This window comes from Scyliorhinus torazame, chromosome 5 (genome assembly GCF_047496885.1).
Source record: "Scyliorhinus torazame isolate Kashiwa2021f chromosome 5, sScyTor2.1, whole genome shotgun sequence".
Classification (NCBI taxonomy): domain Eukaryota; kingdom Metazoa; phylum Chordata; class Chondrichthyes; order Carcharhiniformes; family Scyliorhinidae; genus Scyliorhinus; species Scyliorhinus torazame.
This window is the reverse complement of record NC_092711.1, coordinates 162,096,254-162,123,966: the sequence shown is the minus strand read 5'-3', so window position 1 is coordinate 162,123,966 and position 27,713 is coordinate 162,096,254. Positions and strand designations below refer to the sequence as shown.

General features: G+C 44.8%; 1 protein-coding gene and 1 long non-coding RNA gene across 3 annotated transcripts; one reads left to right on the top strand and one right to left on the bottom strand.

Moving 5' to 3' along the window:
* Window positions 1–5,656: 5,656 nt before the first annotated feature.
* LOC140422245 (uncharacterized) lies at window positions 5,657–27,645 on the top strand. 2 transcript variants are annotated; one of them, XM_072507268.1, is made up of 2 exons: window positions 5,657–5,735; window positions 25,014–27,645. In XM_072507268.1, exon 2 carries the CDS (start codon window positions 25,370–25,372, stop codon window positions 26,378–26,380), a length of 1,011 nt encoding a protein of 336 aa, XP_072363369.1. In that variant the 5' UTR covers window positions 5,657–5,735; window positions 25,014–25,369; the 3' UTR covers window positions 26,381–27,645. The 2 variants fall into 2 exon arrangements, with proteins under 2 accessions (XP_072363369.1, XP_072363368.1); XM_072507267.1 differs by lacking the exon at window positions 5,657–5,735 and adding an exon at window positions 23,579–23,778.
* Window positions 15,968–23,569, bottom strand: LOC140422276 (uncharacterized). The gene is made up of 2 exons (XR_011947350.1): window positions 23,068–23,569; window positions 15,968–16,694 (listed from the first exon to the last, which is right to left on the bottom strand). It is a non-coding gene; the product is annotated as an uncharacterized lncRNA (long non-coding RNA).
* Window positions 27,646–27,713: the final 68 nt, after the last annotated feature.

Genomic DNA, 27,713 nt, shown 5'->3' with positions numbered 1-27,713 from the left:
TTCTTCACACAGTCCTGTTGCTTGCTTGCTGGCAGCTACAAAATGGAGGAATCTCTGCTCCACGATTTCACACCCAAAGCATGGACGTACAGGGCACATGGCGTCAGTGTACGTACCGGACGCGTGACCTTCTCACCGCCCTCTGGCGGAAAGACTCCATCGTTCATATTTAAAGGCCAGTCACGGTCGACATTCTTTTATTTTTTTAAACTTTATTTCCAATACCTGATTTTTCCAAGTTTATGACTTTATAATTACTGAAAATTAAAACATTTTCAGTTGAACATGTGCATCCTTACATTTACACACAAACTTTGTTTTAAATATATTCCCATTTATTCAGATATTTAAACAAGTACAGAAAAAAGTACAATCTTGTTTTTACTTTACAAATTATGACTTTAGACAAGATGAAGTAACTTGTCAAACACACACAATGTCACAATATTTCTCACTGTTTCCACTGCATTGCACTATCCAAACATCCAAGTCATCTCCTTCTCCATTCTCACCAAAAGCACTTACTCCCTGGTTTCCAGAGAGTGGTGACACAAAGCAATGACTGTGTAAGTTTCTGTGTAAGTGATGACTGTTAATATGTGTCGGCTGTATTGACTGGCCTCGTTTGATCGGTATTCCTCGCCAACAAATCTGGCCTGACTTCGCTCTCACTGTCCAGTAGCTGCATCCGCCCCAGTCACAGACTGCTGACCACTGCCCGATCAGGACTTCACAGTGTGGGAGTGCAAGCAGACATTGTGCCAGCTGTTGAACAGCTTGACCACAGAGCCGCAGGTCGTGTACTATCGATCGGTGGAGGGTGACGAACTGAGCAGCGCACAGAAGACAAGCACCAGAGCGGAGCTCCAAGCTGGGGCCACCACTGTTACCATTGTGCACCCATGTGGATGTCTGTCAGCCCCTGTCCCCATCCCCTGCGTGCGGTGACCAGCACATAGCCCAGCCTCGAACCCCATGCCCCCAACACTGCAACCAATTGGAGACTGCCCGCAGCAGCATTCCTATAAGCTGGTCACGGCTGTTGGGGTCATCTTCCTATGATCGGGAATGCCACAACCGATCACTCCACGACCCTCCCGACACCTTCCCATGACCCACCCATGGGTCGCGTTGGTCGCTGAAGGAAACCAACTGGTTCTGATAGGTAAAAAGGTTAATTAATGATCCTTTGATTGTAGATTTTTAAAAACTCAGTTCAAAAGTCATTTTAAAATGGATTCCATCATGACACTGCAAAACTGTACAAATTTAACATCAGTTTACAAAGCACACAGCTTGCAGAAATAAGTAAAGCGAAGGCACAGCATTTGAAACAGTTTGCAAACGAACTAAGCAAATGCCACATTTCTACTGAAGGTCAGGTTGACATTAGAGTTCATATGAGCCTTCCATTGTTGGAAAGAAGGAATTACAGGATAAAGCGCATACCAGTCCATGATAAGAACAGATTTTGCATACCAATGCCCACTAAAGAATTCACAGATGCAACATGGCTGTTAATTCTAAGTTAATGTTGCATATTGAAGGTTGACAACCCAATTATCGAACCAAATGTATTGAAGACTCATCCAAACCAATCAGCATGTTACAGGGGCAGGAATAGATTGACTTAGGCTGATAACAAATTCCTTAAAGGTAATAGTTTTAGGCTATTATTTCATTCTAGAATCATCTTATACTTTTGCCAAGCTATTTACTATCTTTATTTCGTATTTTCATATTTTCATTCTACTTCTAATCTGCACAGCTGTTTGCTTCGAGCAAAGAAACCATTACTGTATTTTGAATTCCAAGTCGTTTGTAAATTACTAAGTATAATCATCACAAGTAAAGCTTTCAGCAGGGGCCTGAATTGAGAACATTTTGATTTTGTAACCACAAGAAGATTATTCTCTTTATAATCAATAGATATCAATACAATTTCATTTTGCATCCGAGAAGTCTAGTGCAAATTTCTGCCTCGTTAATTGTATAGGAGAATACAGTAACACAAAGGCACTCTTCATCAGTCGGGACCCTGAGTTTGAAAAACCCTGCCATAACTTAATGGTACAAGAAATAAGGGGACACAGATTTCAGGTTTTGCAGAAGAGTTATATCTCTATCACAGCATTGTCTTGATGGGCTGAATAGCCTCCTTCACAGCCCCATGATTGTGATGTAAAGAGAAAATTTTCAGCTGTACCACTCTCTCTAACCCCCCCAAATCACTCTTCTCTGGTGCCATTCTCATAAATCTCCTCTGCATTCTCTCTGAGAACTTTATTTTTCTTAAAGTGTGGGGCCCACAAATAGGGTTCCATTCTAGAGGGATAGAATTGAAAAGCAGGGAGATTATGTTCAACTTGTTTAGAACCAGGGTTAGACTACACTGGGAGGACTGTCAACATTTGTGATCTCCATTTCGAAAAAGGAACGAGAGGCACTGGAGAAAGTTCAACAAAAATTCATAAGAATAATACCAGAACTGAGAGCATTTCACCCTCAGGAAAGATTGAGGCTGCTTTTCTCTAGAAAAGAGAAGACTAAAGGGTGACGTGATGGAAATCTTTCAGATGATGAAGGAGGTCAATAATCCAATAGGGATTTGATGAGAAACCTCTTTACCCAGTGAGTGGTGAGAATGTGGAACTCACTACCACAGCGAGTGGTTGAGGTGAGCAGCATGAATACATTGAAGGGGAAGCTAGATACATACATGGGGAGAAAGGAATAGAAGGATATGCTGATGGGGGAGATGAAGAGGGGTGGGTGGAGGCTCTTGTGGAACATAAATACTGACAGAGACCAATTGTGCTGATGCGCTCCAAGGCTCAAAGAACATCAGACTAATGAAGATTTTGACCAATGGATGAGCGAGTTATTGACACAAAAAGAAGCCATTTTGAACTTGCTGTCTCCAAAAGATAATCCAAAATGTTGGAGTCTGGGAAATGAACTGAAAAATGAAGCTCCGCCTAGAACTGAGCCAGAAGAATAGAGTTTAAATGTGGGATTGACCGGGACATTCCCTTTGGATTGAAACAATGGGGAAACTACACACATAGAAGAAAATAAAGTTCAAAACTTGAACTCTGAACAGACTATTCGAAACTGAACTTGAAAACGCACATCTGAGCAGCAATGAGGACTCTCCTCTCGCAGAAGGAACTTTGGACGATAATTATTGTAAGAAGAAAACTTTCAGAAAATATAGCGAGCAATAATGTTTTCCACCTTAAGTGAACTGTGATTCCTGGACATGGAATTCAGCAGTGTGCTGTTAGCAAGATGGACTTGTGAATGTGAAGGGGACAATGGAGGGATTATTATGTCTTTAACAGATTATCAGATATTTAAACACAGGAAAACATAGGAACAGGAGTAGGCCATTCAGCCCCTCGAGCCTGCTCCACCATTCAATAAGATCATGGCTGTTGTTAAAATATACAGAAGGGTGTAAGTTGTAATATTCTAAATGGGGTATTACGAGGGTGATACATTTTCATTTCTTCCTGGCGAAGATGTTGTGAAGATCTAGTTTCATGATTCATGTTTAAGAAATATAACTTTTAGTTTGGGAATTGGATTTTTTAAAATTTAAGATAAATGGAAAACCTGGGTTGAGAATCTTACAGAAACACCCTCAGGGAATTCGCAATCACCCATGTTGACTTAAGAAGTCAAAGCTGGAAGGGTAAGATCTGTAAAAGGGCAGCTGAGCTCTTTTTGCTGGCGACCTGGAGACACCGGGTCTGACAATTACTGCCCTGTCTTTGTCACAGAGGTGAATTCGTCATGCAGACCTCCGGGTCGAAAGGTATGGTTTTTGAAGCTGAACGCTTTAAACATCTGTTGGACATCCCCAAGAGTCTGTGTTGCCATGGGGATAAGTGATTCAGGGTGGAGCCTTGGTTTGAATTCTGGGTGTTTCTCATGGAAAGCTGGCAATCTGCAGTTCGCTTGGAAGTAGTCAGCTGTGGGACCAGGAGCTGTGAGACCAGAAGTCAAGAGGGCCGTGAGGAACCAGGGGTGTTGCTAATGTTTAAGTCTTTTAGTAAGAAGATAGTGAAGCCCACGTTGGACTGAGAGGTCCACAATTTTGAGGTATTAAAGGAAAGTTGGAGGGTTGTTCATCCGAAAGCTAATGGAAGGACCTCCATAAAATCTTGGCTAGCAGGGGCACGATGGGAATTCCAGATATTATTGACATCACTGTCTATATTGCAGCCACATATTTATTTATCTGCGATCACATAATCTCACCTCACAGAAAGAGGCAGTTCGGTCCATCGTGCCTCTGTTGGCTCTTTGAAAGAACTACTTAATTAGTCCAATGATCCTGTCCTTTCCCCATGAACCCTGCAAACTAATCCCCTTCCAGTATTTATCCAACTCCCTTTGCTGAATCTGCTTCCACCAGCCTTTCAGACAGTGCATTCCGTATCACAACACCTCATTGTGTAAAGATTTATCTTTCTCATTTCCCCTCTGGCTTTTATGTCAATCACCTTAAATCTGTGTCCTCTGGTTAACAATCCCTTTGTCAGTGGAAACAGTTTCCCTGTATTTATTTGAGGTAAACCAGTCATGATCTTGTCCAAATTCATTTAAAAGAAAGGTCCTGAACAGTCCCATTGTTCTGCCCATGGAACAATTTACATAAAAGCTTACATTCAATAAAATTAACCCAGTGACAGCAATGAGCAATTGTCTGCTTAAAACAAGTCTGATTCCAGATTGGGTAATGCTCATTCACGTGTTTAAAGTGGGTTTCCAGAACGGTCTTGAGCTAAGTTGGATTCTAGTCCTGGAGATACTGAATGTCCCTGGGGCAATTTTGCAAAATGACTGTTGGCTCAGGAATCGGAGGAAGATTCACAGATCCACATTGAATGGTCGCAAATTCAGGAGATGAAAATCACTTGTGTCTTTCATCAGCATACTATCTTTAAAAAATAAATACGGATAAATATTTACTATTTCAGAGTCCTGTCTTGCCTTTCTTTCAAATTGAAGCATTTTAGAGGGTCAATTTGGAACTGAGTAATTGGCACCTGTAACCAAATTAAACTGAGCCTAAATATTAATTATATACCCCTTAAAATCTGACAGAGAAAGATTCACGAGGATGATACCAGAACTGAGTTACAGGATAGATTGAACAGGCTGGGGATATTTTCTCTGGGAAAGAGAAGGTTGAAGACTGACCTGATAGTGATTTTAATGGGTGTGATGGGGTTGACATCATCAAGTCATGACTGATCACAGGATATAAATTCCAAACTGACAGTTCCAGTTGTCACAGAAAATGCTGTCGGCCACACACTCCTTTCTCCCTATTGATTTTAAGACTAATTAATCCCACTATTCGTCCCCAGTTCTCATCCCCTGAAGGTGCTGATTATCGGGTTCAGTTTCACTCCCACCTATTATCCTCCCCAATATGTTAGCCACATTGGGTTCCGTATGAATAATGGCGGGTATAACTCCCACAATCCCTCACGCTCGGGAAACTGCTCTATCCGCCGCGCAGGCGTCTCGGGATGCGCATGTCCAAGGGAGATGGAAACTGCGCATGTGTGGAAGTTTCACCCCCCCCCAATTCGGCTGAGATGTTGACCAATGGGAAACTTGGAGGACCGGAAGGACTCTGGTCCTCCAGCCAGAGTGCGGCCTTTCTTGAGGATGAAGATTGAGTAAAAGACTAAAACGTCCTCCTGTCTCCAACATCTGTGAGTAAAACACTTTCATTTCTCCCCCCTTTCCATTTCTTTTCTCATTCTCACCTTCAATTGGTCACTTGCAGCAACTGAAGGGAAAGGAAGTGAATCCAGGGAGGGTGCAGACTCTGCAAAGCTTGGCCCAGGTCTCTCTCTCTCTCTAAGATATTGGCATCCTTTCCTCCCTCAGCTTGACACATTTATTTGTCTGGCTAAAAGGATGGTCTCTTTCCTGATGTTCACAATTAAAAGGCTGCTTTCCGAGGAAGTGGCTGACAGTAAATTAATATCAGACAGAGAAATATCCAGTATTGTTATATTATGCAGATTAGATATATTATTTATGGTTCTGTAATAAAGTACATTTATTATTTCTAGTTGTGTAACATTGTATTGTCGCTACATTTTATATTTCCAGACACAGAGTCATTGAGTCACAGAAGCAATCCATTCTGTAACTGACAGGAGAAATGTTTGTGATTTTGTGAAACCTGTTTTTGATGTATCAGCTATTTAAAGTCGAATTTATCATGTCTATTCAAATATTGGTCATGCCAGTGATGCCGCTATCTTAAGAAGGATAAATAAATTCAGAGTGTTGTGGATGTTCAGTCACTGAGTTTGTTCAAGACAGAGAATAGAGGAATTTTGGATATTTTAGGAATGAACGGACTTGGGGTGAGCGCAGGGATGTGAAGATCAGCCGTTATCTGATGAAGTGACAGAATAGTCTTGAGGGGCTGAATGGCCTCCTGCTGTTCCAGTTTCTCATGTTCTAATGTTATAAGAATTATCAGGAGTAAACAATGGCGACAGAAGGAGCGGGGGAAGTGAGGGTGCATGGGGAGGATTACAGTCAAGATGGGGGAACAACTGAATCAAATATAAAATGGTCTGTTCTGAATTTCTGTCCTGTACTGACAGTGATGACTTTTGAAAACACCTTTTACAGGATGTTCGAAGAGGACGATTTACAGACAGAAATCTCAAACCAATTGTCAAGATATGGCATTCACTCAATTCATCAGGATCTGAATCTCAAGGGTGATTTTTTGTCTCTTTTGTCGGCTTCAAGATATTTAAAATTTCAGTGTGACTGGAAAAGCACTGAGACGCACACACCTGAGTGGGAGTGTTCCAGTGCACTGACTGTGGAAAGAGCTTTAACCAGTTATCCAGTCTGAAAAAATCACAACGTTCCCAGCAGGGTGAGATTGCACCTTTGTTCGCTGTAAAGTCGAGGCTTCAATTGATCGTTCAACGTGGAGATAAACAAGGGCACCCACGCCATGGGGAAACCGTGGACATGTGGGGACTGTGGGAAGGGATTTTGTACCCCATCTGCACTGGAAACTCATCGACGTGGTCACACCGGAGAGAGGCCGTTCACTTGCTCTGTTTGTGGGAAGGGATTCACTCAGTTATCTCACCTGCAGACTCATCAGCGAGTTCACACTGGAGAGAAGCCGTTCACCTGCTCAGAGTGTGGAAAGGGATTCACTAATTCATCCAACCTGTTGGTGCACCAGCGGGTTCACACCAGGGAAAGGTCATTCATCTGCTCTGAATGTGGGAAGGGATTCAGTGATTCATCCACCCTGCTAACACACCAGCGAGTTCACACTGGGGAGAGACCGTTCACCTGTCCAGAGTGTAGGAAGAGATTCACTCAGTTATCCAATCTGCGGAAGCACCAACAGGTTCACACTGGGGAGAGGCCATTCACCTGCTCCGAGTGTGGAAAGGGATTCATTCAGTTATCCAACCTGCTAACACACAAGAGAATTCACACTGGAGAGAGGCCATTCTGTTGCTCTGGGTGTGAGAAGGGATTCACTGATCTATCCAACCTGCTGGCACATCAGCGAGTTCACACCGGGGAGAGGCCGTGCATCTGTTCTGAGTGTGGGAAGGGATTCACTCACTTGTCAAGTCTGCTAAGACACCAGCGAGTTCACAAGCGATGACAGGTTGGATTCTGCTGTTATTGCTGGTGTTAATCACATCCAGGACTGAACCATGTTCATTCTGACACTTGGTGAAGTGGGAGGGTCGCAGGGTTTCTTTCTGCTGGACTGGCCGGTCTCACAACTTTGCTTCCAGTGGGCTGATGCTCTTTGAGCCGAGGAGAGCACATTTCCCTGAAATGATCCACAAAAGCTGATGAAGGACATTTATTTTATCCTGGATAATAAATAGTGTTTTTCCTAACACTACAGGTAGATCTAAAATAAATATGTTCATAAGAAATGGGACTTTGAATTAATGATTCTTTTGAGCGTATGTCTAGAAGTTTTACAGAATCAAGAGGAGGAGGGGGGGTTTAAACTAAAATAGTCAGGGGGTGGGAACCTATGTCAAGATTAAGAGCAGGGGGAATCAGAAACACAAGAAAAATACAGCAAAGAGAATAAAAAAGCAGAGAAACCAAGGGCCTGTATCAGATAACGACATTGTAATAAATAGTAGGGACCGGTCAAGGAATGTTAAAAGGACTATCCTTTTTTTCCCCATAAATTTAGGATACCCAATTATTTTTTTCAATTAAAGGGGAATTTAGCGTGGTTAATCCACCTAACCTGCACATCTTTGGGTTGTGGGGGTGAAACCCACGCAGACAAAGGAGAATGTGCAAACTCCACACGAACGCTGACCCAGGGCTGGGAGCGAACCCGGGTCCTCAGCGCCGTGAGGCAGCAGGGCTAACCACTGTGCCACCCAAGGTTTTGTACTTGAATGCTCAGAGCATTTGAAATAAAATGGATGCATTCGCTGTGCAGACGGATGTCAAGGGGTCTCACACAGCAGATTGCTAAATCAAAGGGCATAGGATTACGGGTAGTGTCTTGAGATGGATAGAAAGCTGGTTCGCTGGCAGGAAGCAAAAAGTTGGAATGAATGTTTTTTTCCGATTGGCAGGCAGTGACTAGTGAAGTGCCACAGGTACTGTGCTGGAACCCCAACTGTTCACATTATATATTAATGATTTGGACAAGGGAAATAAGTTTGCAGATGATGCAAAGTTGGGAGAAGATGATCTGTGAGGAGGATGCAGAGATTATTCAGCAGGATTTAGACAGGCTGAGTGAGTGGGCATATGAATGGTAGTTTCAGTATAACCTGGATAAATGTTAGGTTAGCCACTTTGGTAGAAAAATAGGAAGGCAGATTATTATTTCAATGGGTGTTAATTGAAAGAGGTGGAGACTCAGTGAGACTTTGGTGTCCTCATGCATCAGTCGCTGAGAGTAAACGTGCAGGTATAGGGCGGGGGGGGAAAGAGGCAGCACCCAAAACACAGGGGAAATATATAATACAACAGGGTGCAGGGCCCACGAGCAGCACCCCCAAAAGAAGGTCAAGTTCTCCTGGTGAGGCCTCACCACTCTCACAGCGCTGGGACTATCCACTCCCCCACAGGTGACAACGGGGGGGGGGGGGGTTCTCAAGCCATGAAGTTACCATGCTGGGCACGCATGGTGACACAGTGGTTAGCACTGCTGCCTCACAGCTCCAGGGACCCGGGTCCAATTCCAGCCTCGGGTGACTGGTCTATGTGGAGTTTTCACTTTCGCCCCGTGTCTGCGTGGGTTTCCTTTGGGTGCTCCGGTTTCCTCCACAGTCCAAAGATGTGCAGGTTAGGTGAATTAGCCATACTAAATTGCCCCTTAGTGTCCAAAGGGTTAGGTGGGTTTACTGGGTTATGGGGATAGGGTGGAGGTGTGGGCTTAAGTAGGGTGCTCTTTCCAAGGGCCGGTGCAGACTTGATGGACCAAATGGCCTCCTTCTGCACTGTAAATTCTGTGGTCTAATGATGCACTAACATAGACCACACCGGCAAGATGTAGAGCACAAATGTACAGCCTAACCACACTGTGTCTAGAACGAGTTAAAGATGCAAAATGTTTGTTTCTGTTACCATGGCGAATCCTGTGTTATGTTTTTGTTATTATTATTACTCCTGTGTGGTTTTTTTCTCTCTGGGCAGATACAATTGCGCAGTCGGAGTGTGTGGATGATAAGTCTGTCTGTCATAAAATGAAAATCTTTCAATAAAAATAGTTTTGTTTTAAAGTGAGTGCCCAAAAGCTTGGCAGATGGAAGATGATGTAGCAAAATGTAAAGTTATGCATTTTGGTAGGAGAACTAAAGGGGCTGAGCATTATTTAAATGGAGAAAGACGGCAGAACACTGCAGCACAGAGGGATTTGGGGGTCCTCCTGCATAAATCACAAGGTTGGCATGCAAGTTCAGCAGGTAATTGCCAAGATACATTGAATGTTGGCATTTATTTCAAAGGGAATGGAATATAAAAATAGGGATGTTCTACTAAAACTATACAAGGCAGTAGTTAGACCACACCATAAATACTGCGAGCAGTTTTGGTCCCTTCATCTAAGGAAAGATATACTATCATTGGAGGCAGTCCAGAGAATGCTCACAAGGTCGATCCAGGGTTTGAAGGGATTTTCTGATGAGGAGAGGTTGGGCCTGTACTAATTGGAGTTTAGAAGGATGAGAGGCGACCGTATTGAGACAGGATTCTCAGGGGGCTCGACACGATAGATACTGAGAGGATGTTTCCTCTTGTGGGAGAGCCTAGGACCAGAGAGCATCATCTCAGAGTAAGAGATTGTTGTGTTCTTTGTTTTTGTCCTTCAGGATGGTGAAGGTTGTAGTGTTAACAAAGAACAGCAAGCAGCGTTTAACAAACAAAGCTAATTTATTACACTACACTGAATTAGATTCGAACATATTACTAAGGAATTAGACAAGTCAAGATGACACTACACTTCTACAACACTAAATTATTCTATCAGTTAAACTATCTCACACCTACTCTGTCTGGTTCCCTTCCACTCTCTCCCAGAAGTCAAGGAGGCCAGTGATATTTATATGGTTGCTCTATGGCACCATCTAGTGAGTAGAGTAGTAACATTACATTAACCCTTTATGTGCTTTATAAAATCCACATATTGTGATAGCCCCCTTTCTTTGAAAAATTTGATTCTTGCATTCAAAGTTACATACAGGCAGTGTAATGGCAATGTACAGTAATGAACACCAGTAAAAGTTATACGAGTTAAATCAGTGTTTTATAGTTCATAAATTGAGACGATCAGGTTTCTTCCTTCATCTTGTTGATGTTCTCAATCCAACTGTCATTGATTCAGAATTTTTCTTCTTTTGATTCATATTTGCATCAGTAAGTTGAGCATCAGATGATGTAGTACTGAGTTTTAACCAATGTCCAGGAAACCTACTGTTGGAAAACAATTGTTGAGGTTGAATTGGAGTTGGAGGTTGCTTCACCTTCAACAATGCACGACGATTTCTCCTGAATATCGAACCTTCAGATGTTTTTGCAAGATAGGAATGTGGAGCTGCCTGACTTAAAACACGATCCACCTGTTGGATCTTGTACACGTCCACAATCTCCTGGAACTAGCGGAATCAGCTGTTTGGCTGACTTGTTGTAATACAAGCTTTGAGTTTGCTGCTGCTGTCTCATCTTGTTTACAATTGATTTATCATCAAGATTTGGTACAGTTAGGTTGGCAATGTTGTATGCAGCAGTCTGTTCATAAGAGGTTGCGCTGACGAAAGACCTGTCGATAAAGGAGCAGCTCTATAACTTAATAAAGCTAGCACAAAATCTAGTCTCGCCTCGTATGCTTTCTTCAACAATTTCTTCACGATACCTACACCTTTCTCAGCATTCCCATTGGACCGGGTCCATTCCCAACTGTCGAAACAAGGTCCATTGTCCCTTTCGACGATCAATGTTATCCCGTGTCTAGAAAAAACATCTTTTAGTTGACTTGATGACTGATTTTGAACTTGAGTTTGTAAGTTTAATCACTTCTGGATAATTTGAGTAATAGTCAATAATGACGAGGTAACCTTTGCCTTGAAAGTAGAAAACATCTATTCCCACTTTAGAACATTGAATTGTACAATATTCATCATTGGGAATTTATCTTTTTGTTAAGCAGACTAGTTTCTTTGACAAATGTCACAATCAGAAACATAATTTCAAATGTCTGAATTTATACCAGGGCAATATACGGATTGCCTCGCGCGTCATTTACATTCCTCAATACCCTGGTGTCCTTCATGGACCTGGGTAAGAATCTGTCTTCTCAACTTTGTAGGAATGACTATTCTATCCAGTTTGAGGAAAACTCAATTTACCACAGAAAGGCCATTTTTAACATTTCTGAAGCAAGAACGGCTTGCATTTGGCCATCCATCAGTCATGTGCTGAATCATTCACTGCAAAACTTCATCCTTTGCAGTTTCTTCTTTAATTAATCTTAATTTGCAATCAGAAACATGTAGTGTGTCAGCTAGCATGTCAGCTTGAGCTTCTATCACCTGCACAAGATCTGGAATCTTATCTTCATTTCAGTAGCACGTGATAATGTATCTGCAAGGATCAGAACTTTTCCTGGAGTATATACTGGACAAAAATCATATCTTCTTGGTCTCATTAGGATTCTCTGTAATCTGGGCGAATATCATTAAGACTCTTGTGAATTAGTTAATTTACACACGTGGCCTATGATCAGTCTCGATCACAAATGTAGGTAGACCATAAACACAGGAAAATATTTCAACACCCTTCACCAGACCCAAGACATTCTTCCTCAATCTGTGCGCAGCATTGTTCAGTGGGCATCATGGCTCAAGAAGCATATGCTACCGGTCTCCACAGATCATTTTGAAGTCTTCTGTAGAAGAACAGCTCCCATCCTGACTTGACTCGCGTCCGTCGAGATCTTTGCCTACTTTGTCGGATCGTAAAATGTGAGAAGTGGGGCTGAGGTCAGTGCGGGTTTGAGGTCAGACTTTTCCGTTTCATGCTGTGAAGTCCAAGAAAAAGAAAAATATTTCTTGATCACTTGTCGACGCGCTGTTGTCGCCACATTCCGGCGCCTGTTCGGGGAGGCTGGTACGGGAATTGAACCCGCGCTGCTGGGTCTTGTTCTGGATTACAAGCCAGCTGTTCAGCCCACTGTGCTAAACCAGCCCCTAGCATCAACACCTTGTAGAGATGATTTATTGGCATCAACTATTTCAAATCGCACTGGCAGGTGGATATCATTGTTACTTACTGTTAGACAACACAACCCTCTTGTGCTGATGATGTTGCCACTGCAGTCCCTCAATTGGCATTTAGTAGCTTCAATTGGAGGAAAGAGGTGTGATACAGTGATCAAATTTGCATGAGCTCCAGTATCCAACTTGAAAAATATTTTGGACCCATTTACTTTCAATGATGTGTTCCAATCTTTCTTAATATGAACAGATGATATCTGCTTTGTCATTTTTCAGCATTATCAATCTTGTTGACTGCATCAACAAAGAATGTGTCTTCTAAATCGTATTGTTGTGCTTCAACATCGAAATGAGAACATTTTGCTTTGTTTTGCATACTTTGAATTTTCATGGCCTTGTTAAAAAAGTTTTTTGTATTAATTGGAGGCTTTTTTGTACTTGAACGGCACTGTGAAGCATAATGATAAGTTTGCCAATGGCTGGGCATTTTATACCTTGGTGGGCGTGGCCACAGCGTGCACACATCACCAAGCTGCATATGTCATTTGTAAAATGGCTGCCAGCTGCAGCGCGTCATTTTTAAAACTGCGCCACAGCTGTAATGGCGTCAGCAACGTTGTCTTCTTTCGCGCCTTTTTCCCGGGTCTGTATATCTGCAGACTGACTCGCGGCAAGCTCACTCACTCGGCACAAACATATTGCATCTTCTAACGATACATTGTGCTGCCTAAGCAAATGCTCACAACGTTTTTCAATTTTAATACCAAACACGATTTGGTTACTGAGGAGGGAATCAGTCTGCGCTCTTAAACGGAGACTCCAGAGGATCCATCACCACCTCCAAAATATCCATCAGACCCTCCTCAATATCCATCGCCACCTCCACAATATCCCTCAATGAACATCACTAAAAACATTTGCTCATTATCACATTGCTGTGTGTGGGATCTTGCTGTGTTTCCTACATTACAACAGTGACTGCACTTCAAAAGTACTTCATTGGCTGTAAAGCACTTTGGGACGTTCTGTGGGTGTGGAAGGCGCTAGAGTAATGCATGTTTTTAAATTGAAGATTTGTTATCTGATCTCATTATCTGGAAATTAATTGATTTCAGCCACCCCCAACTTACCATTTAATAAATTCACTTTGGTTCAGACAAGACTTTAACCAATTAAGACAAAGGCAGAATTCTCTGGATAGTAAATTTTAAAATAAGTTTATTAAATGAAAAAGGTTTTCTGAACAACTTTAAGACATTCACTTTTATAACTTCATGTGGGTGATCAGTCTGTAGAAGTGTAACCCTCTCTGGCTCCTTCTTTGATAGTAATTCTTGTGGAATTCAGCCTCGGGAGTCTGGCTCCTTCTTTGACAGTAATTTCCTTGGAACTCGGCCTCGGGAGTCTTCAGTACTTGGCCAGCAAGAAAAACGTTTGGAACCTCTACTTTTATCCCCAAAGTGACCATTATCTCACGTCAGAGTTGGGCCTGTTGTAACAGGATAATTTGGTCACATTTGGGACACATACAGCAACCGACCTACGCCACAAACCTTGGCCCGAACGCAAACCTCCTCAGGATTTCAAACAAATACCTACACCCTACCCAGTCAAAGGCCTTCTCTTAGTCCATTGGCACAGTCACCTCTGGCACTCACCCCCTCCACTTCCTCGCCACAACAGGGTCATAATTATGTTTAACAACCTCCTACTATTGCAGGAGGGAGCTGCCTCCCCTTCACAAACCCCGTCTGATCCTCGGAGACCACCTCCGGCACACACCCCTCCAACCTTCACACCAATACCTTTGCCAGGACTTTCACATCAGCATGCAGCAGCGAGATGGGTCTATAGGACCCGCTGTCCAATGTATTCTTCCCCCTTTTCAAGATTAGTGAAAACGACGCCTGCGCCATAGCCCGAAATCCCCCCCTCTTCTCCGTCGGGAACGACTTATAAAATTCCACCGGAAAGCCATCCAGCCCCGCCGCCTTACCTGACTGCATCGTGCCAATGCATTCCATCACCTCCTTTAGTCCTAACGGCTCATCCAGTGCCTGCCTCTTCCCCTCCTCCAACTCCGGGAAGTCCAGCCCATCTAAAACTGACTGGAACACCTCATTTATACTCTCCGGATCCAACACCATGTTCCCCCCCCCACTCCAGCTTCACCTGAAGAATTTCCCTGACCGCTGTCAGTCATCACAGTTGGTGGGCCAGCGTGCGACTCACCTTCCCCCCCCCCCTACTCTGCACCCCCACTCCCTCTGCAGCTGACCCACCGCCCTTCCCATTGTCAACCGATCAAACTGCCCTTGTAACCTCCTCCTTTCCGCCAACAACTCCATCGTGGGGGCCACAGAATACCTCCTATCCACCTCGACTATCTGGTCCAACAGTCGCCGATGCTCCTCCCTCCCATCTTATCCTTATGGGCCTTGGACAAAATAATTTCCTCCCGGACCACCGCCTTCAAGGCCTCCCAAAGCGTGGCTGCCAATACCTCCCCATTCTGATTAAGCGCAACATAATTCTTAATCACCATTGCTACCTTCCCACGGAACTCCCTTGTTGGTCAAAAGCTCTGAATCCCGCCTCCACCCCAACCTCTGCGCCTATCCCGAACGAACTCTCACATCTCAATAGTCGGGGCGTGGTCCGAAATCACTATTCCTGCATATTCCTCACCTCCCACCCCCATCAGCACCGCCTGCACACTGGGAGCACTGTCAAAATTTGTGATCTCCATTTAGAAAAAGGAAATAGAGGCACTGGAGAAGGTGCAACAAAGATTGACAAGAATAATACCAGAACTGAGGGCATTTCACCCTCAGAAAAGGCTGGAGCTGCTTTTCTCTAGAAAAGAGAAGATTGAAGGGTGACCTGATGGAAGTCTTTAAGATGATGAAGGGGTTCAATAATCCAATAGGCATTTGATGAGAAACCTCTTTACCCAGTGAGAGTGAGAATGTGGAACTCACTCCCACCGCGAGTGGTTGAGGTGAACAGAATTTTTAAAAATTCAGTCATGGGATGTGGGTGTCGCTGGCTGGGCCAACATTTATTGCCCTGGAACTGAGGCCATTTCACAAGGCCCAAGTAGACAAGGACGGCAGATTTCCAGCCCTAAAGGTGAACCACACGGGTTTATGTGACAATCAACAATGGTCTAACCTTTAGACTTTTAATTCCAGATTTTTATTTAATTGAAATTTCACCATCTGTCTTGTGGGATTTGAACCGGGCTCCTGGAACATTACACAGGGCCTCTGGAATACTAGGGACGATGCCACTACGCCACTGCCTCTCCTGAATACATTGAAGGGGAAGCGAGATATATACATGAGGGAGAAAGGAATAGAAGGATATGCTGATGGGGGAGATGAAGAGAGCTGGATGTAGGCTCATGTGGGGCATAAATACAGAGAGACAATTGAGCCGACTGGCCTGGCCCTGTGTTGTAGACTCAATGGAACAGAGACAAATGTGTTTCTTTTCGTTCTACCCGAGGCGGTAGGACTATTTACTCTGCAGGATAAAAGTCCTGTCAGCCCACTGGAAGCAAAGTTGTGAGACCGGCCAGTCCAGCAGAAAGAAACCCTTCGACCCTCCCACTTCACCAAGTGTCAGAATGAACATGATTCAGTCCTGGATGTGATTAAGAACAGCAAAAACAGCAGAATCCAACCCCTGTCATCACTCGTGTCTGGGTGTCACAGCAGGTGCAATATTTTTACAGACTGCGTAACTGGTTAAAGCTCTTTCCACAGTCACTGATCTAGAACACTCTCACTCGGGTATGTCTCTCTCTCTCTCTCGGTGCTTTTCCAGTCACACGGATGGTTAAAATCTTCTGAAGCCAACGTGATCTTTGAGATTTCTGTCTGTAATTCCTCCTCTTCTAATATCCTGTAAAAACAATTTACAAAAGACATCACTGTCAGTACAGGATAGAAACTCAGAACAGATAATTCTAGTTTCTATAGTACACTTTTCCTCTCTCATTCCCCAAAAGCTGTAAATCTCCATCCCACACACTCTCCCTCCATTCTCACTCTGCTGTATCTACTATTCACCCTCCCAATTCTCCTGAAGGTGCTGATTCAGGCTGATTGACAGATCCCTGCTCACTGCTTCCTGTCCTGGATGTAGACATTATAACAAATAGGGAAGGGATTCACTCACTTATCCAACCTGCAGTTGGCCATTGGGCCCATCGAGCCTGCTCAACCATTCAATGAGACCATTTACCGATCTACCTCAGTACCATTCCCCCACACTACCCCCATCTCACTTGATATCTTCAATATTGAGAAACCGATCATTCACTGACTTGAAAATACTTGATGACTGAGGCCCCACAATCCTCTAGGGTAGAGAATTCTAAAGCTTCACCACATCGGGGCAGCACGGTAGCATTGTGGATAGCACAATTGCTTCACAGCTCCAGGGCCCCAGGTTCGATTCCGGCTTGGGTCACTGTCTGTGCGGAGTCTGCACATCCTCCCCGTGTGTGCGTGGGTTTCCTCCGGGTGCTCCGGTTTCCTCCCACAGTCCAAAGATGTGCAGGTTAGGTGGATTGGCCATGATAAATTGCCCTTAGTGTCCAAAATTGCCCTTAGTGTTGAGTGGGGTTGCTGGGTTATAGGGATAGGGTAGAGGTGTTGACCTTGGGTAGGGTGCTCTTTCCAAGAGCCGGTGCGGACTCGATGGGCCGAATGGCCTCCTTCTGCACTGTAAATTCTATGATAATCTATGATCCTCGAGTGAAGAAATCCCTCCTCATCTCCGCTTTCTTTCCATTTTCCTGCAGGTTTCCCATAACCCTCGACTCCCTCGTCAATCGGAAATCTATCCTGTGGAGGGCGACATAGTGGTGCAGTGGTTAGCACTGCTGCCTCACGGTGCCGAGGACCCGGTATCGATCCCGGTCCCGGGTCACTGACTGTGTGGAGTTTGCACATTCTCTCCGTGTCTGCGTGGGTCTCACCCCCACAACACAAAGATGTGAGGCTAGGTGAATTGGCCACGCTAAATTGCCCTTTAATAGGCAAATGAAATAATTTACTTTACAATTTTAAAAAAGAAATCTGTCCCGGGTTTGGGGGGTGGAAACCACGTGGTGCGGGCGCCGGAGTAGCTGTTTTTCTGCAGGTTATGGTGCCACTCGCCCATAATGCATCATTTATCTTGAATGCCCGGCACTCATCTACCGAATCCTTGAATTAATATTTGTTATCACGTCCCTGGAAGACTTCGGGATTGAGTTTGCTAAGATTATGCTGAAGAACATCAAGGAATTAGTCGATAAAAGAGCACAGGCAGATTCAGCGGGGCTGGAGTCGCCTTTTCAACATGGCGGCCTGACCCTCAGGAGGTCTCCCGACCCCGCGCTCTCCGGGGCTCTTTCGGAGGCTGTGAAAATGACTGCCGACATTCTCCGTGTTATTGACCAGAGACCGAGTGTGCTGACATTCTAGTGATGTGTCGGTGGGCGTGGAGCATTTATTCTCTTCCCTGAAGCTTCCGGAGGCCTCAGAAAGCCAGTGTGACGCTCTCAATGCTCCCCTTTCCAGGGAAGAGGTGTCAAAGGCCATGAAGGAGCTGCAGCTGGGTAAAGCCCCGGGACCAGATGGCTGTGGGTGAGGTTTATCGGGGGTTTGAGGATTTGTTGTTGGATGACCCGTTGGTAGATATGTATTGTCACTCTTTTGACTCTGTGATGCAGCACCGACTTTTCGTGAGGCTAATATCTCTTTGATTCTGAAGGTGGGCAAGGACCCAGAGAAGTGGGTCTCTCATCACCCAATCTCTCTTTTGAACGTTGACTTGAAACCGCTATCTAAAGTTTTGGCGATAAGGCTGCAGGACATCCTTCCAACAATTGTGCGGGAGGACCAGACTGGGTTTATCAGGGGAAGATTTTCCAGTAACGGTTCGAATGTTGCTGAAGCTTGATGAAGTAAAATGGGAGGAGCCCTGTGTACAGTATAAATGACAGGGACTGAATGTCCTGGTTCTGTGCTGTACATTCTGCGTGAAGAACTTGCATCACACAAGATTCCCCATAAAATACTTTTTCTGAAGATTTGGCATTTGTGTTTTTAAACTTAGGTCGAGACAAAATGTTGTGGCATATAAACCATACAAAAGTTCAGCGTGGCAATCTTGATGTTGAAACAGCACACACTTGGCGGCATGGTGGCGCAGTGGTTAGCAGTCCTGCCTCATGGTGTTGAGGTCCCGGGTTCGATCCTGGCTCCAGGTCACTGTGTGGAGTTTGCACATTCTCCCCGTGTCTGTGTGGGTCTCATCAAAAAGATGTGCAGGGTAACTGGGTTGGCCACAATAAATTGCCCGTTAATTGGGGAAAAAATAATTGGGTACTCTAAGTTTTTGTGAAAAATCACAGACCATCCGCAGCGGTGCTCCAGAATGGTTTACGGTCGTTGAATTTTGAGCTTCAGAGAGGGACTAGACAGGGCTGCCCTCTGTCCCCCTGGTGGTTTACATTGGTCATTGAACCCTTGCCGGGAGCTATTAGATCGGAGTCTCTGATATCAGGACTGGAGGATGGATCACTCTGTGTGCAGATGACGGGCTGCTGTTTGTGTCGATCCCCAGTGTTTCAGTCCCGGCCATTATTGGAGTAGTGGATAGATTTAGTGACTTCTCTGGTTATATGATCAATTTTACATGGGCAGCGCTGTGGTTAGCACTGCTGCCTCATGGTGCTGAGGACCTGGCTTCGATCCCGGCTCAGGTTCACTGTCCGGAATGGAGTTTGCACATTCTCCCTGTGTCTGTGTGGGTCTCACCCGCATAACCCAAAGATTGCAGGGTCGGTGAATTGGCCACGCTAAATTGCCCCTTAATTAGTGGGGCGGGGTAAGCCCCCTCCTCTTGCTAACTTCCCCTTCAGATGGCACCCCCCTTGGGATTTAAATATCTGGGAATGTCAATGACCCCCCCCCCCCTTTCAGACAGCTATATGCAGCCAACGTTCCACAGCTGATGGTGGCTATTAGGTGGGACCTTGCCCAGTGGTCGGCTCTTCCAATTTCATGTAAAATGAAATGTGTTGCCCAGACTGTTGTACCCTCTGCAGATGCTGCCTAAACATCTGTCAACCAGTCATTAAGGAAATTGATGGAATGATTAGTACATTTATCTGGAATTTTAAAAAGCCTTGCCTCAAGTTTGTGCAGCTCCAATTACCAGGAGCTAAAGGAGGTTTGGGTCTCCTGAATATCAGGTTATATCAATTGGCCTCTCATCTAAGTTCGTAAGGGGTTGGGTTAGGATAGACACAAGATCCATCTGGCTCGATATAGAAGCAGACCAGTCAGTTTTCCTTTTACAGGTCTTGTTGCTTTCTGGTGACATTAAGACAGGTTCTGCTAAGTGTGATAATCCTGTTATTATTAATACTCTCAGGAGCGTGGAGGTTGGTCCGCCAATTCGAAGGGAAATCTAAGTTGACTTCCACTGTCTCTCCTGTCCAAGGCAGTCCAGACTTCTCACCCGGTCCCATTGACCATGGATTTGATACCTGGATAGAGGCATTTTGAGGCTGGAAGACATGTTCAGAGATGCTTCCTAGTCATCCTTTGGGCATACTTTTGTCAACAGTTTGACATCCCTAGACTGTCCTTTTTAAGTACTTACAGCTTAGAGACGTTATCTGTAACAAGACATCTTTGCCTCTTGATTCCTCAATTTCCCCAGTGAAAAGAACCGTGAATTCTGTGGAGCCTAAACAATTGATGAGCCAGTTCTATGATGCTCAAAATTCCATAACCTGAATTTCAATGCTGAGATCTTCGTAGTCATGGGACTTAGCAGTCAATATTGATGTGGAGATCCAGGGCAACATATAGGACTATGGCTGATGAAATTTTGAACAGCAATAATAGGAAGGAGACCCAGTTGAAGATACTACACAGCCTTCATCTGACACCCAGTCTTAGACACATGTTTGATCCTAATACGTCCCCTTTCCCTTTCTCTACTGAGTAGTACTGCACTTCTGTATGCTTCACCCAATGCCTTTGTCTATGTATTTACATTGTGTATTCATCTATGCCCTATGTTTTATTTCCATGTATGGAATGATCTGTCTGGATTGTACGCAGCATAATACTTTTCACTGTACCTCGGTACACATGACAATAAATAAATCCAATCCCTGTGAGCCTAAAGTGCCTGGTAGTTGAGGGTGACTATATACATCGTCTATGGAGCTGCATCAAGATTCAATCCTATTGGTCAAATGTAGTCAGGGAATTGGAGAGAATTTTTGATCGAGCCTGATCCTGTATTCCTGATCCTGGGTCTCCCAGATGGGGAAATCACTGATTCGAATGAAAAAAGGTGATATAATAACCTGATCTTTGCTCCTGGATTAGCCACAACTTTCCCTCCATCCAAAACTGGCATGGGCTGGTTATGGAATGCACCCCGATGGAATTTTCAAAGTCTGTACTCCATTCTAAGTCTTATGTTTTCTGGAAGGTATGGGACCCCTATCTCAAATGCATCGGCTCCAATTCGCCTGACTTGCTTCTCCTGGGCTTTCCATGAGCGAATTCAATTTAACTTATTCATTTGAATACGATCATATTGTTAGTATGTTTTGCAATGCTCTGATTGTGCAACTGGCAGTTATCCTCCTGTTTAAACATGATCTTACCCTCTTTCCTCAGTCACTAGTTGTGATCCAATGGCCATGCTGCGCTGGCAGAACATCTCACCGTGGCGCAGCATGGCTGATGAAACCCGGGAGACCCCGCTCCCAGGATCTACCTGGCACGCCATGCCTCGCGAGATTCAACGCGTTCTCGCAAGACATTGTGATGTAAAATCCCAGCCATTGTTAGCAAGATCACTTTTTGGCAAATCTGCATATTAGAGCAAGGAATTAGCCCCACTCTAATGTGCATGTTGCCGAGGTACCGGAGGCTCTGGGATTCATTCCCTTCACCTCAGAGACCTTGGCCGAGCACCGTTCAGCACTAAAACGGGGACCAGATGGAGCAGCACTTATGGGGGTCGCCCAGGTGATCCAAGGCCCCCAAATGCATGCCTTTTGGACAGGTGGTACCCTGGCACTGCTGGTGCCACCTGGGTACCAGCCTGACACTGCCAAGGTGCCTGTATGGCACTGCCAGTGGGAATGGGCACTGCCAAGGTGCCAAACTGGCATTTTCTGCATGTGCATGATCAGGCATGAGGTGCCCGGTGTGGGTCTTGAAAGAGTTACGAGGGGAGGGGATTGTTTCGGAGATCGAGGCACTCTTTAAAAATGATGTCGCGATCTCTCACTGCAAGGGGGAGATCCAGCCAGCCGAGCTCCCCAGTTTACAAAATGTGGCTATGTGTGGCCTTGGTCGCGTGTTCCCATTCAGGTCCCTTTTACAACGCGAGTTGCGTTGAATAGCCATGTGTTTCTCGGAACTGAGTGGCAGGAAACGCACAGCTAAACACGCTTGCTAGGGGACTTTGTTCCCTCTTCGGAGAATCGAGCCCATGATATTAACAAGTTATCTGGTTGTTCAATTGATCCGGCATTTCATCTGGAGGTTTTGGTCCCTCAAATATCCTGTTCAGAATTAATTCTGCAACATGTTGTTGTATTTGTGCTGGCAATCTTTCTTGTTCTGCTCTGTACCCATTTTCTACCAATTTTTCTGTTACTCTGTTGTGTTTATCGTTAAAAAATAGTTTAAAAAAACTATAATAAACAGATTTTTAAAAATCTGTCCAATTTATCTGTGAAAATATTCAATGACCTTCCCGGCCTTCACTGGTCCCGATGGATGTGAATTCCAGAGACGAACAACCCTCTCAGGGAAGTGACGAATGGAAATATATAACGTAGCTACACTACAGTATTACAAGGCTAGAAATGAAAACAAATGTACTTCATTACAGAACCAGAAATAATATATCTAATCTGTACCATATAAACAGACATTTCTCCGTCCAATATTAATTTACTGTCCCCTTAAATGTCAGCCATCTCCTGGGGAAACCACCCTTTAATTGTGAACAGTAGGAAAGGGACCATCCTTTTCGCCAGACAAATAAATGTGTCAAGCTGAGAGAGCAAAAGATGTCAATGTGTTTAAGAGAGAGAGAGAGAGAGACCTGGGCCAAGCTTTGCAGAGTCTGCACCCTCCCTGGATTCACTTCCTTTCCCTTCAGTTGCTGCAAGTGACCAATTGAAGGTCAGAATGAGAAAATAATTGGAAAGGGGGGGAAAAGAAAGTGTTTTACTCACAGGTTTTGGAGACGAGAGGACGTTTTAGTTAGTGTGAAGCTCAATCCTCATTCACACAAAGCCCGCTCTGATTGGCTGGAGGAGCAGAGTCTTTCCGGCCCCAACTCTTCCTATTGGTCAACACCTCAGCAGGAAGGTCAGAGAGGGTTAATTCTGGCTGGCACATGGACACCTTCCCCTCTCCCTTGGACACGCGCAATCCCGGGTAAAAAGGGGGACTCACCGAGCGGCTTCTCGCTCTGGCGGAGCCGTCAGCCGGTTTCCTGGAAACCTTGTTTCGGGGAGGTCCAGGGGGAGGGGAATAACGGGTGAGGCGGGGCTCCTGTGTCGGCACCGAGTCTGCGCACTGGAACCATGAGACGTCACAATGACTCAGAGGGACGTTCCCAGTACACAATATCCCATTGGGGGCAATATCACTGGTTGCAGAAAATAAATACTGCGGATTGGTCAACAGCTCAGCACGTCTGGAGGTCAAATGCCCTCCCACCCCACGTGAGTCGAGGTCCACCCCTTTATTGTCGCCATGAGGGGGATTGACCAATGGAAACACACGGAAGACCGGAAGGGCTCTGGTCATCCAGCCAATCAGATTCTGGGATTTGTCAATGGCTATACAGCTTCTTCCTGCCCAGGAAAGCTGTTACTCTTCTGCCTCTGAATGAAGATTGACTCCCAACAGGCTGAAACGTCCTCTTGTCTCCAATATTTGTGAGTAAAACACATTCTTTTCTCCCCATTGCATTTATGCTCTTTTTCTGGCTTTCAGTTGTTCACTTGTTTAAATCCCCAGGCCCATATGAGATGTATCCAAGGCTGCTGTGGTAGTCAAGGGAGGAGATTGCAGAGATTCTGACAATTTTCACATTTTCTCTGGCCCAGGAAGAAACCTTTCCCCTTGGTAGACCCGTCAGTAACAAGGTGAAGGGCAGGGGATTTGAGGAAAATCATTTTCACCCAGAGGGTGGTGGGAATCTGGAATTCAGTGACTGAAAGTGTGGCAGAGGCGGGAAACCTCACAACATTGAAGTAGCATTGAGGTGTGCACTGGATAAGCCAAAGCATGCAAGGTTACGGACCAAGTGCTGGAAAATGGGATGATCGTAAATAGGTGCTTGATGGCTAGTATAGAAATGAAGGGCCGAAGGGCCTCGTGCTGTACTGTAAAACTCTGATTCCATGAGGACGGGGATATGTTGTTATGGTGATATGGTGTTATCCAGATTGAAATGAAAATGAAAATCGCTTATTGTCACAAGTAGGCTTCAAATGAAGTTACTGTGAAAAGCCCCTAGTCGCCACATTCCGGCGCCTGTTCGGGGAGGCTGTAGATTAGATATATTATTGATGGTTCTGTCATAAAGTACATTAATTATTTTACTCTTGTAACATAGTACAGTAGCTATGTTATATATTTCCAGTCAGATTTATAACGGAAGGGAAGAAGTCCATTGGACTTTTCAAATCGGCAAGCAATTCTGTCAGTCTCAAGTGGGTCCCATTCTGTAAGCCAGCAGAGCCCATCCAGTTTCATGTAGAAATTATTGATCATTTCTGCTGATTACTCTCATCGGCAGCAAATTCAAGGTAATGATCAATCACAACCCCCTGTATCTTAACCAACTGAAACAATCCTATACATTAAACGCATCTTTAGCCCACTAATATAGATATATATCTGACTAGCAGCCTGCATGAAGATTTTCAGTCTCTGCGTCCAGGACAGGAAGCAGTGAGCTTGGATCTGTCAATCAGCTTGAATCAGGAGAATTAAGAGGGTGAATATTAGATACAGCAGAGTGAGAATGGAGGGAGAGTGTGTGAGATGGAGAATTACAACTTTTGGGGAATGAGAGAGGAAAGAATGTTCGATAGAAACTAGAATTGTCTATTCTGAATTTCTATCCTGTACTGACAGTGATGTCTTCTGTAAACTTCTTTTCCAGAATATTACAAAGTGAGGATTTAGAGAAAGAAATCTCTAACCAAATGTCATGTCAAGATCTGACAGAATCACTCGATTCATCAGGACCTGAATATCATCAACCTTTCAATCTAGGAGGAGACGTGTTCTGTTGGCTTCAACAAATGTGAAACATCAGTGTGACTGGAAAAGCCCCGAGACACACACGCCCGAGTGACAGTGTTCCAGAGCACTGACTGTGGAAAGAGCTTTAACCAGTTACACAGCCTGAAAAAACATCACACTATTCGCAGTGGGGAGAAACTGTACACGTGTTCTGTGTGTGGACAAGGCTTCAACTGATTGTCCAACCTGGAAAGACCCGAGGAGACCCAAAACATGGAGAAACCTTGGAAATGTGGGGACTGTGGGAAGGGATTTAACTGCCCATCCAAGCTGGAATATCATCGACACAGTCACACTGGGGAGAGGCCCTTCACTTGCTCTTTGTGTGGGAAGGGATTCACTCAGTTATCCAACCTGCTGAGACACAATCTCACTCATACCAACGAGAGACCTTTTAAATGTTCTGACTGTGGGAACAGCTTCAAAAGCTCTCAGGAACTGATGTTCCACCAGCGAGTTCACAGCGGGGAGAGGCCATTCACCTGCATTCAGTGTAGAAAGAGATTCACTCAATTATCCAGTCTGCAGAAACACCAGCGAATTCACACTGGGGAGAGGCCATTCACCTGCTCTCAGTGTGGGAAGAGATTCACTCAGTTATCCCACCTGCAGACACACCAGCAAATGCACACTGGGGAGAAGCCATTCATCTGCTCTGACTGTGGGAAGGGATTTAATCGGTTTTCCAGTCTGGAGACACACCAGCGAGTTCACACTGGGGAGAAGCCGTACACCTGCTCTCAGTGTGGGAAGGAATTCACTCAGTTATCCAGCCTGCAGACACACCAGCAAATACATACTGGGGAGAGGCCGTTCACCTGCTCTCAGTGTGGGAAGGGATTCCCTCGGTTATCCCACCTGCAGACACACCAGCGAATTCACACTGGGGAGAGACCGTTCACTTGCTCTCAGTGTGGGAAAGGATTCACTCAGTTATCCCACCTGCAGACGCACCAGCGAGTTCACACGGGGGAGAGGGCATTCACCTGCTCTCAGTGTGGAAAGAGATTCATTCACTCATCCAAACTGCAGTCACACCAAAGAGTTCACACGTTGGAGAAACTGTTCACCTGCGCTCAGTGTGGGAAGGGATTCTCTGAGTTAACCATCCTGCAGACACATCAGCGAATTCATACTGAGGAGAGGTCATTCACTTGCTCAGTGTGTGAGAAGGGATTCACTCGGTCAACACACCTGCTGAGACACCAGCGAGTCCACAAATGATGGTACGGGTTGGATTCTGCTGTTATTGCTGCTGTTAATCAGGTGCAGTGGTTAGCACTGCTGCCTCACGGCGCTAAGGTCCCAAGTTCGATTCCAGCTCTGGGTTACTGTTCATGTGCAGTTTGCACATTCTCCCATGTCTGCATGGGTTTTGCCCCCACAACCCAAAGATGTGCAGGGCAGGGTAGGGGCTAAATTGCCCCTTAATTGGAAAAAACGAATTGGGTAGTCTAAAATTTAAAAAACAAATTGCTGATGTTAATCACTTCCAGGATGAACCATGTTCATTCTGACAAGTTGGCGAAATGGGAGGGTCAGAATCTCTGCGGGACGGCCGGTCTCAAGATGCTCTTTGAGCCTGAGAGACCAGATTGCCACTGAAATGATCCGCAAAAGCTGATGAAGGATATTTATTTTATCCTGCAGAGTAAATAGTGTTTTTCCTACACATACAGGAAGATCAAAACTAAATACAGAATACAGCAGGGTGACAATCTGCTAAACACCCACAAAGCATGATGGGAAAAGTAGCCAATCTTGCACAGGGACTGTGAACACAGATGCAGTTTAATGAACCAGCCTGTTGAGTTGGCAGGGTGTGATAAGATAAGATATACTCAACATGAAACTGCTGCAGCTGTAGAGACTGCTCAGCAAGGACAGATAAGAAGAACATGGACAGCACTTGTGCCCTGTTGTTTTCAGCTGGTAATGTACAAACTGATGTACTAAGAACATTCACGATACTGGGAGAAACGGGATAAAAGCGGGGATGCTCAGAGCCACCACAGCAAAGATCTACAGGAATAACCATCACGCAGGGAAACCCTGGGTCCTGGGCTCAGAAAAGAAGACAATCTATCAAAGGGAGACTGACCACCTCACCTTGCAATGAGTAGTATTTGGGCCCAAGCCACGAGTTTTACGATTCATTGTAACAAGTAATCAGTACTTTAACAAGTGAGATAAAGAACAGTTCATGTTGATCTTTTGTTTTCAACATTAATTAAAAAAAAAAAAAATTTAGAGTACCCAATTCATTTTTTCCAATTAAGGGGCAATTTAGCATGGCCAATCCACCTAACCTGCACATCCTTTGGGGCAAAACCCACGCAGACACGGGGAGAATGTGCAAACTCCACACCAACAGTGACCCAGAGCCGGGATCGAACCTGGGACGTCTGCGCCATGAGGCATCAGGGCTAACTCTGCGCCACCGTGTTGCCCCCTGTTTTAAACATTAATAAAGAATGAGTTGTACTTAATATCTTGTGTCAGTGTTTCTTTGTCGCCACGTCAGTTGATATCGTCGTCTGAGGGTCAACATTTGGCG